A 14,065-nucleotide genomic window follows, 5' to 3' on the forward strand; every position below is an offset into this window, starting at 1 on the left:
GGGTGGATGAAATTAAGTCGGAACTCATCAAGTACAGTGGAATGTCAGGTCTTAAATGGCTACACAGGATAATTGAAATGGCCTGGGAGTCGGGACAGGTTCCATCAGACTGGACAAAAGCAGTAATCACACCAATCTTTAAACATGGAAACAGAAAAGATTGTAACAACTACAGAGGTATCTCTTTAATCAGCGTTGTGGGTAAAATCTTCTCAGGTATTGTTGAAAGGAAAGTGCGAGTATTAGTTGAGGAGCAATAGGATGAAAATCAGTGTGGGTTTAGGCCTTTTAGAGGTTGTCAGGACCAGATCTTTAGCTTACGACAAATAATGGAGAAGTGTTATGAGTGGAACAGGGAATTGTATCTATGCTTTATAGATCTAGAAAAGGCATATGACCGGGTTCCTAGGAGGAAGTTATTGTCTGTTCTACAAGATTATGGAATAGGAGGCAAACTTTTGCAAGCAATTAAAGGTCTTTACATGGATAGTCAGGCAGCAGTTAGAGTTGACGGTAAACTGAGTTCATGGTTCAGAGTAGTTTCAGGGATAAGACAAGGCTGCAACCTGTCTCCACTGTTGTTCATATTATTTATGGATCATATGTTGAAAACAATAGACTGGCTGGGTGAGATTAAGATATGTGAACACAAAATAAGCAGTCTTGCATATGCGGATGACTTAGTTGTGATGGCAGATTCGATTGAAAGTTTGCAGAGTAATATTTCAGAGCTAGATCAGAAATGTAAGGACTATGGTATGAAGATTAGCATCTCCAAAACGAAAGTAATGTCAGTGGGAAAGAAATATAAACGGATTGAGTGCCAAATAGGAGGAACAAAGTTAGAACAGGTGGACGGTTTCAAGTACTTAGGATGCATATTCTCACAGGATGGCAACATAGTGAAAGAACTGGAAGCAGTGAGCCCTCAGCTACGATCTACTCTCTTCTGCAAGAAGGAAGTCAGTACCATGACTAAGTTATCTGTGCACCGTTCAATCTTTCGACCAACTTTGTTGTATGGGAGCGAAAGCTGGGTGGATTCAGGTTACCTTATCAACAAGGTTGAGGTTACGGATATGAAAGTAGCTAGGATGATTGCAGGTACTAGTAGATGGGAACAACGGCAGGAGGGTGTCCACAATGAGGAAATCAAAGAAAAACTGGGAACGAACTCTATAGATGTAGCAGTCAGGGCGAACAGGCTTAGATGGTGGGGTCATGTTACACGCATGGGAGAAGCAAGGTTACCCAAGAGACTCATGGGTTCAGCAGTAGAGGGTAGGAGGAGTCGGGGCAGACCAAGGAGAAGGTACCTGGATTCGGTTAAGAATGATTTTGAAGTAATAGGTTTAACATCAGAAGAGGCACCAATGTTAGCATTGAATAGGGGATCATGGAGGAAGTTTATAAGTGGGGCTATGCTCCAGACTGAACGCTGAAAGGCATAATCAGTCTTAAATGATGATGATGATGATTGAAATTATTTATAAGGTATGTTGGAAGTTGCCAAGTGCTCTCATTCTCAAATAATGGGTGAATGAAGTCTGAGTATCTTCCGCTTTCAGTTGTGCTGCTACAAGACAAACACATTGCTTCTAACTGTAATACTTGTCTTACTGCATTAAACTTTTAACACAAGATTGTACCTCTTAATGAGTAGATTATGACAATTTTAAATTCGGTCAATAATTAAGCAAAGTACTAAGAATCAACTTTTTGTTGCCCCTGAAAGCTATCATATAGATAATATGCAACTGGTACCGGTTTCTGTGAGAGTTGTTTAGTAACTTAGGTTGCACTTTTTCTGTCCCCTGCAATGCGAAAACCATTAGCCCTGGAGAAAAGATGAATAGGGTTACCTTTGTAGGAAATTTATTGTAATTCAATTTTGTAGTATGAAAAATTTTTGCCAGAAGCTGTTGTTTTCAATTTATTCCAGAAAAACATAAAAAGAGACCTCTAAATGCATCTCCATCCTTATTCTTGCACTCCAATGATGAGAAATTTAATATGTTGTTCATGGCACCCTATCTTACCACAACGTAAATTTGTGACTACACAAATTTTTCCCCCATTCAACCATTTTGGTCTTCTTTGACTGGGCTAATACTAGCACTGTGGTAGAGTTGCCAGCCAAGCTGGTCCATGGACATATCTGGGCATCTTGCTGGGCACAAGAGTACCTACACATCATGTAGTCAGTTCATTGAGACACACGTCATGTGGACGAGCATTGTCCTGTTGAAAACTGGTACCACAATTATGCCACCTGAGAGGTAATGCACGACGTCCACGAAGTACTGTTGTGCCGACCGAGTTCCCTCAATTGCTACCAGCCACGACCTGAAGTCATACCCGATGGCTCCCCACACCATGAAGCCAGGTATAACACTGGTTTGCCCCTCCAAATTCACTGGAAGAATAGGACTCGAGTCCACTTCACCGCCATACTCACTGACAATGCTCGTCTGGGGTACAGCACAACTGTAATTCATCACGTTACACGATGCAGTACTAAGCATCGACAGTCTACAGTTCTCTCACAGCACCACCCCAAGAGCAGCCATTTGTGTTGTGGTGTTAATAGTAGCTTACACATGGAATGGTGATTACCTGGTCTGGATGCATTATAGCACGAACAGCGGAAGTACGTCATAAACTTTTTTCCTTTCATCATTTTGTTGGGGCATCACTGACAAAAAGTTTTGAAATTATGTGTAATGTATGTTGGAAGTTGCCAAGTCCTTCTCAAATACTGGATGAATGAAGTCTGAGTACCTGCAGTTTTCAGTTGCACTGTCACAAGACAAACACACTGTCAGTGTATGGTCAATAGTGCAGGATCACGTTGAATGTTGCAGCGACACCATTTCTTGTTCTCTGATGTCGAGAGGTTATGATGTACTTGATGCACATTGCACAACCCTTCTTTGTGGTGATCCGAAGTGGTCAACTGAAACCTTGACAATGAGTATGCCTGCCCATATGTTGCCACGCACTCCAACATCAGGCCACTGTCACATCCAAATGTTACACAAATTTGGATACTGCACAATTCAACCAGCCGATCACATGGAAACCCACAATGAGGCTCCTTCCAAATTCTATCACATGCGGATTATGCTGCATCTCGTGAATACGTGGCACCTACATGTCCTTCAGAATGATCACTGAACATCTGACACTGTTCGTGCCCTTTGCATAAATAAATGAACAACACTAATGCAATCTCGTGGCCATTGTACATGTCACAGAGAATTTCAACTCTTAATACCGGTCAATGGTGTGCACTTTTAAGAAGTTTCATTGGTATCCTATCATGACTTCTGGTGCTAACACCTTTTTTGTCAGGCAGTGTACTTTTTAAATTTTTGGGGAAAGTGTCTATTTTTGTGAATGTAAAATGCATTAGTGGTTTAATTAAATGTTGGATAGCAAAAATATTAATATGTATACTACCACAAATTCCATTTTCAATTTGCTCATTTTCCTGGTTGTGCCATACATAGTAACAAAACAAAACAAAAATTTCATTCATGCCCGATACCTATTCATTTTTAAATGCCTGCACTCTCTCTTTCATGAAATTAATCATATTTTTAAGTTAAGCATCTGCTAATCCTGAATTTTGCATTTATTACCCTCTGTGGGCACACGCTATTCCTCTGAACAAACTTTTGTTTATTGTAAGAAGAGAGCAGCAGTAGTTTATGACCTGTCTGTGAAATGTGTACACTTTTCTGTTGTGTTTTCACATATTCACTATTTGTGCTATATCCTTTTCCATTGGGGAAACTGGAAAGCATTCTAGCTTTTGTCTAGACAAGTGTGGGAGGTCTCTACAAACCTATCACAGTGTCACATGTGTAGAAGACCAATAGTTATTAATCCAACATGAATTTGATCTGCCCATAAATTAACACATTATACACTGCATGAGCAGATTCTTTGAATGGTTGTACTGTTACAATACAACTAATTTACAATGTACCTTTTGCACATCAAAGAAAAGAGTTTCAAGAGGGACGAAAGTAACAAAGTTTGGAGAGCTAGCTCCTGGCTCATTTCACCAGCAGGCGCACTGTCTCACCAGAGATCAGATATTGTCCTTAAAAACAGTGTGATCAATTAGCAATAATTCAATGAATGTATGGAGAAAGAAATAGTTCATTTACATTAGCGTAATTTCCTGAGAAGAGAATTTCTCACCCAGGGGATACACCTGAGAAATTAAACTACCTTGTCCTTTCAAGTAACTTAATCCACCATTTACTACAGAAATGGAAAATCCTAGGGAGGAAGATCTTTTCTACACAGTGTGTGACTGTTTTCCCTCATACCACGACACTAGTTTCATATAGCTGTTTCTTTCTCCCCTCTCTGAAAGGATATTTATTTTTTTAATCAAGAGTTCAAGATTTACAATCTGAGTTTCGTATTAGTTCTATTCTAACTTGAATTTTTTATATGAATCTGGCCTTTTCAGTTTTTTAGTTCCACTGCAGATAGTATCTCTAACAACAATGCAGTATACAAAACACTATTTTTAAATCTATTATTTGTTAAGTTGCACTATATGAGTTATTTGGTATGAACAGAACATTATGTGGTGGTGGTGGTGGTGGTAATTTTAAGGTGATAATCTACATGGTTATCAAAACTTTTTCCAAATCTCAGTTTATGATGTTTGTGTATGGACCAAAGAATTCAGTCCTAACAAAAAAATGTTGCTGCTATGGTGCACCTTGCAAATATATTTGTACTTTTTTTGAGAGTGTGTGACAATATTAACATTTGAGGAACCATGAAGGTCTGCCTCTCTGGGACATAAGTGCCTGAAAAACCAACTATCCATTGGATCCCACTAATGCCAAGACAGCCCAACTCAGTACTGCTGACAATGCATACCAGTTTACTTCTTACGTGAATTAAAACAAAGAACAGTGTGTGTGTGTGTGTGTGTGTGTGTGTGTGTGTGTGTGTGTGTGTGTTTTCACAGTGGCCACTTACAGACTCCAAAAAGAAAAATTAATACTTAGTCTTAAAAAAACTACTTATCAATTCTGCTTCTTCCTTCTCCAACACTCTTGCTTATGAAATGCAATAGCAACATTACTGCAGAAGATGGAATAACATTCACAAAGAAGAATACTCACCAAAAGTAACCATTCCATTTCCATTGGTGTCAAAGAGCTGGAAAGCTGTCTTGTAGAGTGCATCCGGTACACACAGCAAGCCTTCAAATGCTTGGAATTCTGGGAACGAGATAAGGCTGTCGACCAAAGAAAGACCTTACAGTTGTGTTCAAATGATAGGCAACACTTCTCCAAATCATAAATGCAATACATAACATAAACTACATACACAGAAAAATCATCAAAAAATTACAAGAACTACAAATTCCTCATGATAATGTGGCTTATTGTCACAATTATAAATGCAGACAGTACTGTATTTAGAACATGAATACTTTCAGAGCAATCATAAACGTCTTTCTGTCTAAGGCCAACTGTTTTAGTTTCATATGTTGTAACTGACTCCCTCTCCAACGCTGTCCACCATACTGTGCTCTTTTCTCTTCTTAAGCAAAGTGTAAATTTATTATCTTTGCAAATGATACAACTATACTCTTTGTAAAACACTGCACTGCAATTTAAGAAGATTATTGTCAAAAAAAGTATTCATATTTAAAAACACTCACTGCAGACAATTCCAAGTGCCTCAAAACAGATAGAAGGACGTTATCTTAAAATGTAGGAAAATTAAAACAAGTAGTAATTTCTAAAATACTGAGCATTCAACTGACAAATTATATTTATGCAGTCAGTACTTAGTATTTTTTCTAATACTGTGTTCAGCAATCTTGACTGTACATTTAATTACATCATGTGATGATAATCATCATAACCTATGGTCTGTATAAAACTACCAGATAACTGACGTCTGTCACTTGCCGCTACAGTCTTGCCATATTGGCTGCCAGCTATCGCTCAATTGCAGGTAACACACAAACACAACAAGTTACTTCACGACTGCTGTTAATGTGTAAAGCAGAGCAACGTCGGAAATGGCCACCGCAAGGTATGTCGGAAATGCGAGATGCTATGTTGACAGCTGATGACTGAACTGCACAGGAGATGCGTTCTGTAGCTCTGAATTTAAACTTGGGTCCTAAGCTAACCACAACCTCATAATGTGTAATGTATCCAAGAAACCAGTGGTCAACAATCTGCGACAGAACTAAAACCGTGAATGCGTTGTTCACGGGTATTAAAGCTAGCCACTACGAGCTACCTCAAGACAGAATAAGCCCAATTTCAGTGCTAAAAGCAAACTGCAATTTCTTGTTTGAAACTGTCCTCTTATTGGCTATACAGACTACCATTTACCAACTGATGAGCAGTCCTCATTGGCACAGGCAGATAGAAGACACACGCAGATTCCAGACGAAAAAAGAATGATAAGCAGAAAAATAAAAGCAATAAAAAGGCCAATATGATGGTGACAATGATGTAGCAAAGATTTAGAAATAAAATGCATTTAAACTAATTAATTGCATAAAAATGATAATCAAACTCTTTTGATGAGATTTAGAAGTAAAAAAAAAAAAAAAAAAAAAAAAAAAAAAAAAAAAAAAAAAAAAAAAAAAAAAAAAAATCACTTATTTGAGAGATTCGAAACTACTATATTCAACATGGGAGGTTAATATTCTAACCATTGCATTAATTACAACACTGTGTTGCCTGTAATCACCCAGTTGCAATGATGAAATGTCATACGAAGCTCTTCTAATTTAACCCAATCCCTGTGATTATGAAAACCACATGTGACGCTGAATGGTGCCTTGTGCAAAAGTATCCAGTAGCGTTTAGTTAGTGCTGTGTATGAAACAAGTGTATTTCATTCACATTGTGATGTGTATGTTTTGTTTGTGATGTGGTCCTCATGTATGATGAAATACGAAATAAAAGTGCCAGATCCATGGTTCGTGATCCAGACATATCAAGAAAGAATACCGGACAAGGAATTGGAAGTGAACTGACCGACTGTTGTGGCAGTTTGGCAACGGTGTGAAGTGCACTCTGATTGGAGGAAACCAGCTCCAATGCGTGAAGTGTCAACTATCAAGTAATTTTAATCAAACTATAAATTACATATTTAGTGTACTATCAATATTATGATATCATCTCCAAGTGCTTATCCCAGTTACTTATGAAGAAATCTCCTCTCAGAAGTGCCCAAATTTACAATGTATCTGTATTTCAATGTCATGAGCTGTTAACTCTACAAAATGAGTATTACCAGTATCTAACGGGACCTCAACATAATCCAACATCACCTACACAATGCTTTACTTATGCATACAACAGCCACACACTCATTTACTAGGTGACAGCTTTTTCACGTCAGTTACATTGACATGTCCTGATTCAGGACATCATGTATCTGAACTATTGCAACTCAAGTTAAAGAATCTTATTTCTCTCAAGAGTAATAATTTGTACTTTGTTAGAATAAAAATATAGTTTATTTTACTCTTGCAGTTTGGAATTTGTCATGAATTCTATACATCTTATTAGTGTAATGCAATTATTTAATATATTTCAAATATTTCTAATACAAAGCCTCAGATTTACTAAAAGCTCTGAAGTACTATAAACATGCTGTACATTTTTATTTCATTAGGTTCCAACACATATCTTATTTATTAGAACATCAGAAGTTTTCTTTCTAATAGTGGAATCTCACAAACTATTTTTACTTTATGGACCATGTAAATACTATTTACTTTGGATAATGTATATTTTGTAAACAAAATTTACTTGCACCATATTCCAACAATTCATGTGCTGACCAAATCCAAATAAATATCAGAGGAATAATTAGAAAACTCTACTAAAGGAGCCTCAGTTACAAATGCATTCCAATATTTACATAAACTTGTGAACAAGTAATGAATCAGACAATATTCTGGTAAATTTTGACAGAAATTGGCTTCCAGTACAAGCTGCAAACTTACCCATCTTTGCTAGTGTCAACAATTCCAGCCAAGAGCTTAACTGATTCTTCATTGTAATTCTGATCCGTAAAGAGGCCAAGATATTTCTGAACAAAATCTGTTGCTGTCATAAACTTCTCACCATCGATCTCTTTAGAGGCATACTGTAAAAAAGATATGGAATATTTTGGTAGGCCTAATTTAATACAATACTATTACTTACATGAAACAAAGAAATGAAGAAAGATTAAGTTTTATCATCCTTTCAATGGTGAGGTCCTTAAAGACGGAGTAGTAGAGTTTGGACAGGGATGGGAAAAGGAATTGGCCCTGTTCTTTTCAGTAATATCTATCCTTCACCAATTTATTGACACTACAGAAAAGCTACTAGTCCCAAATGCAAGGACAAATCCCAATCATTGCCCACCTTCCTTTGATCATTTTAAACAGATTAGAATTATGTGGCATTACACAATGTGTGATGAATAATACTTCTCTGACATACTTGCATTGATTATTTAGTCATGTGAAAGCCACAATTTAACAAAACAAGAGAAAGAAAAAAGGGGACTGAATTCCCTTTTGATCTTTCATTCTTGTTGTTCCTTCTCTTATCTTGCATGTTACCACTGTTTCTCACAAATGTCCATGTAAAAATTTTGATAACTAACAGCGTTAGGTCGATCTCAGAGGTTAGTTCTAGTACACAGAAAGGAAGAGGTGATAGGAAGGAATATTTGACATCAGTTGTCAGTTTTGACAAGTGACATAAGAAACATGCAACAAACATCATAAACAACATCACTGGAGGTTTTTCAGACAGGCTGAACTACATATCGGTCCAGTCATCACAACCAGTTTTTTTTATTTCACATTTGTTGGCTTCACCAACTCCGCGACCAAACTGTCAAAATATGCACCAAAAGGTGATGTCACAACAGCCATTAACATTATGTCACTGATCAAAGCTGAAGGTAAGTATATTACATTCCTCTTGACCTGAAAAAGGAAACAACATGACTACAAACCCATCTGGAACCGTCAGTTGAAGGAAAATGAACATTTTAGTCGCCTAAGGTAAGGAAATGGAGTGCACACTACATTAAACTTGTGCATCAAGGACAAAGTTGAGAAAAGATTTCAGGATGTGGGGGAATCTTGCAAATGTGGTCTTTCAAATTCAATGTCTTCACTTGCTAATAATAAAATACATGTCATTTAATGAACAAATGGCAGCCGTCAACACTCTTGAATTTTTGGAAATCAAACGATTTCCACCACACAGTGATATACTAATTGTGACAATTTCCAAATTGTTTCACAGTAATGACCAGTGTTTACTGTTACCTCTGGGAGGAAGATGATGATAAAGAGTTATTTCCACCAATTTCTTTACCAAAACTATTTAAATATAGAATGAGATTTTCACTCTGCAGCGGAGTGTGCGCTGATATGAAACTTCCAGGCAGATTAAAAGTGTGTGCCCGACCGAGACTCGAACTCGGGACCTTTGCCTTTCGCGGGCAAGTGCTCTACCATCTGAGCTACCGAAGCACGACTCACGCCCGATCCTCACAGCTTTACTTCTGCCAGTGCTTCGGTAGCTCAGATGGTAGAGCACTTGCCCACGAAAGGCAAAGGTCCCGAGTTCGAGTCTCGGTCGGGCACACAGTATTTAAATATAGTCATCATCATAAGAGCAAAGGGCCTTATTTTAAAAAGTCATTACTCGGACAAAAATGTAATTTTAATACTAGTTAAATACACTTAACATTACATTAGAAAAATTACTTAGGCCTGTGCCTGAAGTGCAGACACTGTTGATTTATTTACAATGAGGTGACAAGGACCTATTGTGTCTGTCACAAGGGACCATGACATAGGCTACTACCATCAGTTTGATGGCTGCTTGAAGAAATTTGACTGTCAACATTGTGAAGCAGTTGTATTCCATTTCACAGTTTTAGCTGACTTGCTCATTCTGATTTTGACAAATCTGAACACTCCTCTATGTCCATACCGTACTGAGTAAGACGTAAAAAACTAACATAAGTTTTTCATAATGTTTGGACAGTACACATCTGGAAGTTGTACACGTTCCCTTTCACCACTGCTAGCAGCAGGATATACAAAAGTGCAATGTCTAATATTTTGAAATTTTCTAACGGAAGCCACAGAAGTTTTGCAGAAAGTTATCAGATTCATCTGTTGTTTCTGACATACTGTGCTGTGCTGTAGCATCATTAGTTGCTACCTTTTTTTAAAACATCCCAGTCCCCAAAATGAAAAATGAGTACTCTCATAATTTTTTCTTCTTTATCCATCAGCTCTTCTGTAACTTTCAAAGGTCAAATGATTTTACCTGTACTTTAAACTGGATGTTTCAATAACATACATTATAAAATCACTTCCTTTATGATACACAACTGTACAGATCCTGCATTGAAAAAGATTCCGAAAATTTTCGCTTCTTAAAAAGTATTTTAATCTGCTTTCTAAGGAAGTGTCCAGGATCAAAAGGAGATACTGTGGCCATGTAAAGTGTAATGGGCAGCTTACCATATTCCAATGAAAAGTGACGAGAAATAGTGGATTACAAAAGATTTTTCCTTTTCAATCACATGCCACTCGCTGGTTTTTATTTTCCTTACTGTCACACTTTTCAATGTGTTTCAAATGAAGTGTATATAGGCGCGATTTTTTTTTTTTTTTTTTTTTTTTTAAAAAAAAGGAGTTATGTTTGGTACATGAACTACTGAGGATAGGAAAGCAGACCAGAAAATTTTTGAGAACTTACCTTATTGAATATTTCTAATAATTTTTCAGTCCTGGCTCTTTTCAGGAATCCAGCAGTCTGAAAGAAAACAAATGAGAAAATTATCAGTCAACTCTCGGATCCATGGACACAGTACATTGATGAACTTCTTGCACAAACCGAAGACAACAACAACAATAGCGGCATCGCAAGGCCTTTTGTTGACGATTGTTACAAAGAAAGTAATTTAGTTAACTTGCCGCTTCTACTTCACAGTTTTCCTAAACACGGACAACCGACTCTCAAAATCTGCGTTCGAGTAAACAGAAAGGAAACACCGTTATCGAACAAACAGTGCATCAGATTATTCGTGAATTTTATTCTTCAAATTTAGATGGCACCGGTAACTCTAAAAACATTAGCATAAAACTACAAATATTACCTGCCTGTTCTAAATATACTTCCCAGTCTGTGTTACCTGGCATTCAGTTTTACACGTCGTTCCACCTGTAATTTTTTAAATTTACTGCAGCAAAGATTACACACAGTACTGGTACTGGGCTCCGCCGCAAGTGGCACGTACTTTAATACTCTTTCAAATCAAATACACCCTCCCGAAAAACTGCGAACGGACCTTGTCTGTCTTACGTGAAGTACCTTTACCCGAACGATTGTGAGAACTTGCTTTAAAAACCGCATTTAGAACGAACAAATACGATCACCTGTACAATACACCGACCAACTCAAAGATACTGTTTGTGTAACAATTCACTCATTGTTATTAGGACTAGTAGCTTCACGTTATCAGTATGTCTTAAGGACTAAAACAAAGTTGTTGTGAACCGATTTATGAAGTTTACGGTTCTTCCTATAAACTTCATTTATACTTCCCATTTCTAAGATCTGGAAAAACAGACATTAACGTCATTACACGATTTACCACATTTTTGATAGGGTATAATTGTGTAGCATAGTTGCAAAAGCGGCTATGTGACCAAAAATCGGAAATTGAGTTGGAGGCACTTTCTTGTACAGGTTTTCACGGTCTATGCAATAATGTATCCATCAGACTTCAAAAACAGTTCTAAGCATTTTAAAATGAGGTGCGAAAATCGCGTGTGGGTGCAAAGGCGGCTATGTTTTCTACGCGTTAGATTGCAAAAGAGGCAGAGTCTTAACGGGATAATGGCGGCCGGCAAAGGGTACGGTTGCAGAACCGGACATATCGTCTTGTCACACGTAACACTTTTAAAAAGTTCCGAATTTTAGCTACATGTGACTAAAATGTTTGGGTTGGAAGTACTGGGTAGATTCTCGTGTGTTTTTGCTTCCATTGCTACACTGTAGGAAAGAAAGTGCGAGAAGGCATTATTATATGATATAAAGACCTATCAGCACACTTGTTCCACTGTGTATTTTAAAACGACTTTGTAGGCAGTTTTATTGTAGCACAGTTCGAAATTGATTTGGATAATGAAGAGGAAATCTCTACTACTGTATTTCGACGAACCCGACGACAATAAAGCTGAGAGGGAAGGTGCCACCAGAAACTTAACTTCTAGGAAGAGAAGACGGAATGTTCAGCAATGGAAACGAAACGTCGACAAAAAGGAAGAGGTTAGGAAGACCACTGCTTATTGTAATGTCCAAATATTCATTAGAGGCTTAATGTTGTTGGAATAAATGGCCTAGCAACGTTGTCTAACCTCTTCTGGAACTACTATCAGTTGGTTTTCAATTTTATTTTTTATATATCTGTAGATACTAACCTGAAACGGTTTCCACAGATGCCAAACTGTAAACAATCTGCTGGAAAGCTGAAACGTAAAGAACTCACTAGACGTTCCCATCAAAAATTTTACGAATAAAATTTGTCATGGTATAGGCTAATGAACAATTCCTCGCCTGCAACCACTGAAAGAGGAGGAGGTGACAGAAGAACGAAGTTGTACGAAGATAGGAAAAATGCAGTTGTCAGACACATTGAACAATTCAAGCCGATGGAAAGTCACTATTCTAGAGGAGAAATGCTATATCGCTAATATTTTCCCAGTGAATTAAATGTAAAAATAATGTGGCAAATGTTCTGTACAAACATCGTGATTTGGAAGTTGAGTATACTACTACCGGACAATATTCTGCAATAATTTTAATATTGGCTTTAAAGCACCTTATAATGACACATGTTCTACATGAGCGTCCCTACAAAGCGTGATTTCCTTGGAAAATCGGCCAATGGGAAAGAAAAATTTGGAACATCAGCTTACAGCTCACAATGGTCGGAGCGATGCTTTTTACGAAAGACTGAAGGAAGACATCGAAGGTAAACTAATTTTAAGTTATGACTGCCAGAAAAATTTAGTCCTTCTAAAAGTCCCAGATCAGGGGGCTTATTATTCCAGACAGATGTACTTATATAATTTCACGGTTTGCCGAGGTTCCTCTACGAGCAGTCGGACAAAAGACAAAAGTGACCTCGTATGTTTGGCTCGAGAACGAATTTGCGGAGGGGTCGAATCAGATTGCTTCACCTCTTAATCATCAACTGTTTAACATACATTTGCATGTTGTCACCAAACTACGCCTCTTTTCGGATGGATGCGATGGGCAAAACGAGAATACAACGATTGGGATGTTGATGTAATGGTTCCTGTACGCAGCTCCAGTACACGTACAGAGCGTTGAAGTGTGGTTCCCGATCGTTGGTCATTCTTTTATACCCCTTATAGAGCTCTTGCAAACATGGAGAAAAAATTTTCAAAATTGAGCGCAATCAAAGACCTCTGCAGTATACGTCGGCATAATGGAAAAATTCGCCACAGTGGTGCATTTGGGGTCGGACGACTACAAAGTGAGAGACTGGAAGAAGATCGCCACTAACGACATCAAAGCTCCTGAATTCGGGCACTTCCAGTTTAAAAAGTCGAAGAGAATTATCATCACGAAGACAGCAAACAAAAAATTATGTCTTGTGCAAGGAGAAGCATTCTTCAATTTTGAAAGTGGAGAGCCGAAACCTACTCTTAAAAGAGGCAAACGTATCACGAAAGAAACTGTTCTGTGAGGAGATTCCAGAAGGCGTCGCACTGAAAAAAGCTAAAATTGTGGACATCAAGCGGCTCTTAGAACTACACTGGGGAGAGACATGGCCCGAGGACGAAAAATTAAAATTCTGCAGTGATGTTTTTGAGCAGCAGAAGATCGTGGAAACAGACGAATGTCAAAACGGCTTTTCAGCTCTTAAATGACGACGATTCCCCGAACATACCTTAAACGCTGTATATTTCATTTTACCTTGCGATCGTTTC

At 37.9% G+C, this 14,065-nt stretch overlaps 1 protein-coding gene across 3 annotated transcripts in view; it reads right to left on the minus strand.

Annotated features, from left to right (window-relative positions):
- Positions 1–14,065, minus strand: part of LOC124719123 (calcium-binding mitochondrial carrier protein Aralar1) — a 615,804-nt gene that overhangs the window by 99,133 nt on the left and 502,606 nt on the right. For all 3 annotated transcript variants that reach the window (XM_047244818.1, XM_047244817.1, XM_047244816.1), the window contains exons 2-4: positions 10,800–10,856; positions 8,024–8,166; positions 5,160–5,275 (exon numbers count right to left, since the gene is read on the minus strand). In XM_047244818.1, coding sequence (XP_047100774.1) covers positions 5,160–5,275; positions 8,024–8,166; positions 10,800–10,856 — 316 coding nt within the window. The remainder of the gene's footprint in view (positions 1–5,159; positions 5,276–8,023; positions 8,167–10,799; positions 10,857–14,065) is intronic.

Source organism: Schistocerca piceifrons, chromosome 10, assembly GCF_021461385.2.
Source record: "Schistocerca piceifrons isolate TAMUIC-IGC-003096 chromosome 10, iqSchPice1.1, whole genome shotgun sequence".
NCBI lineage: Eukaryota > Metazoa > Arthropoda > Insecta > Orthoptera > Acrididae > Schistocerca > Schistocerca piceifrons.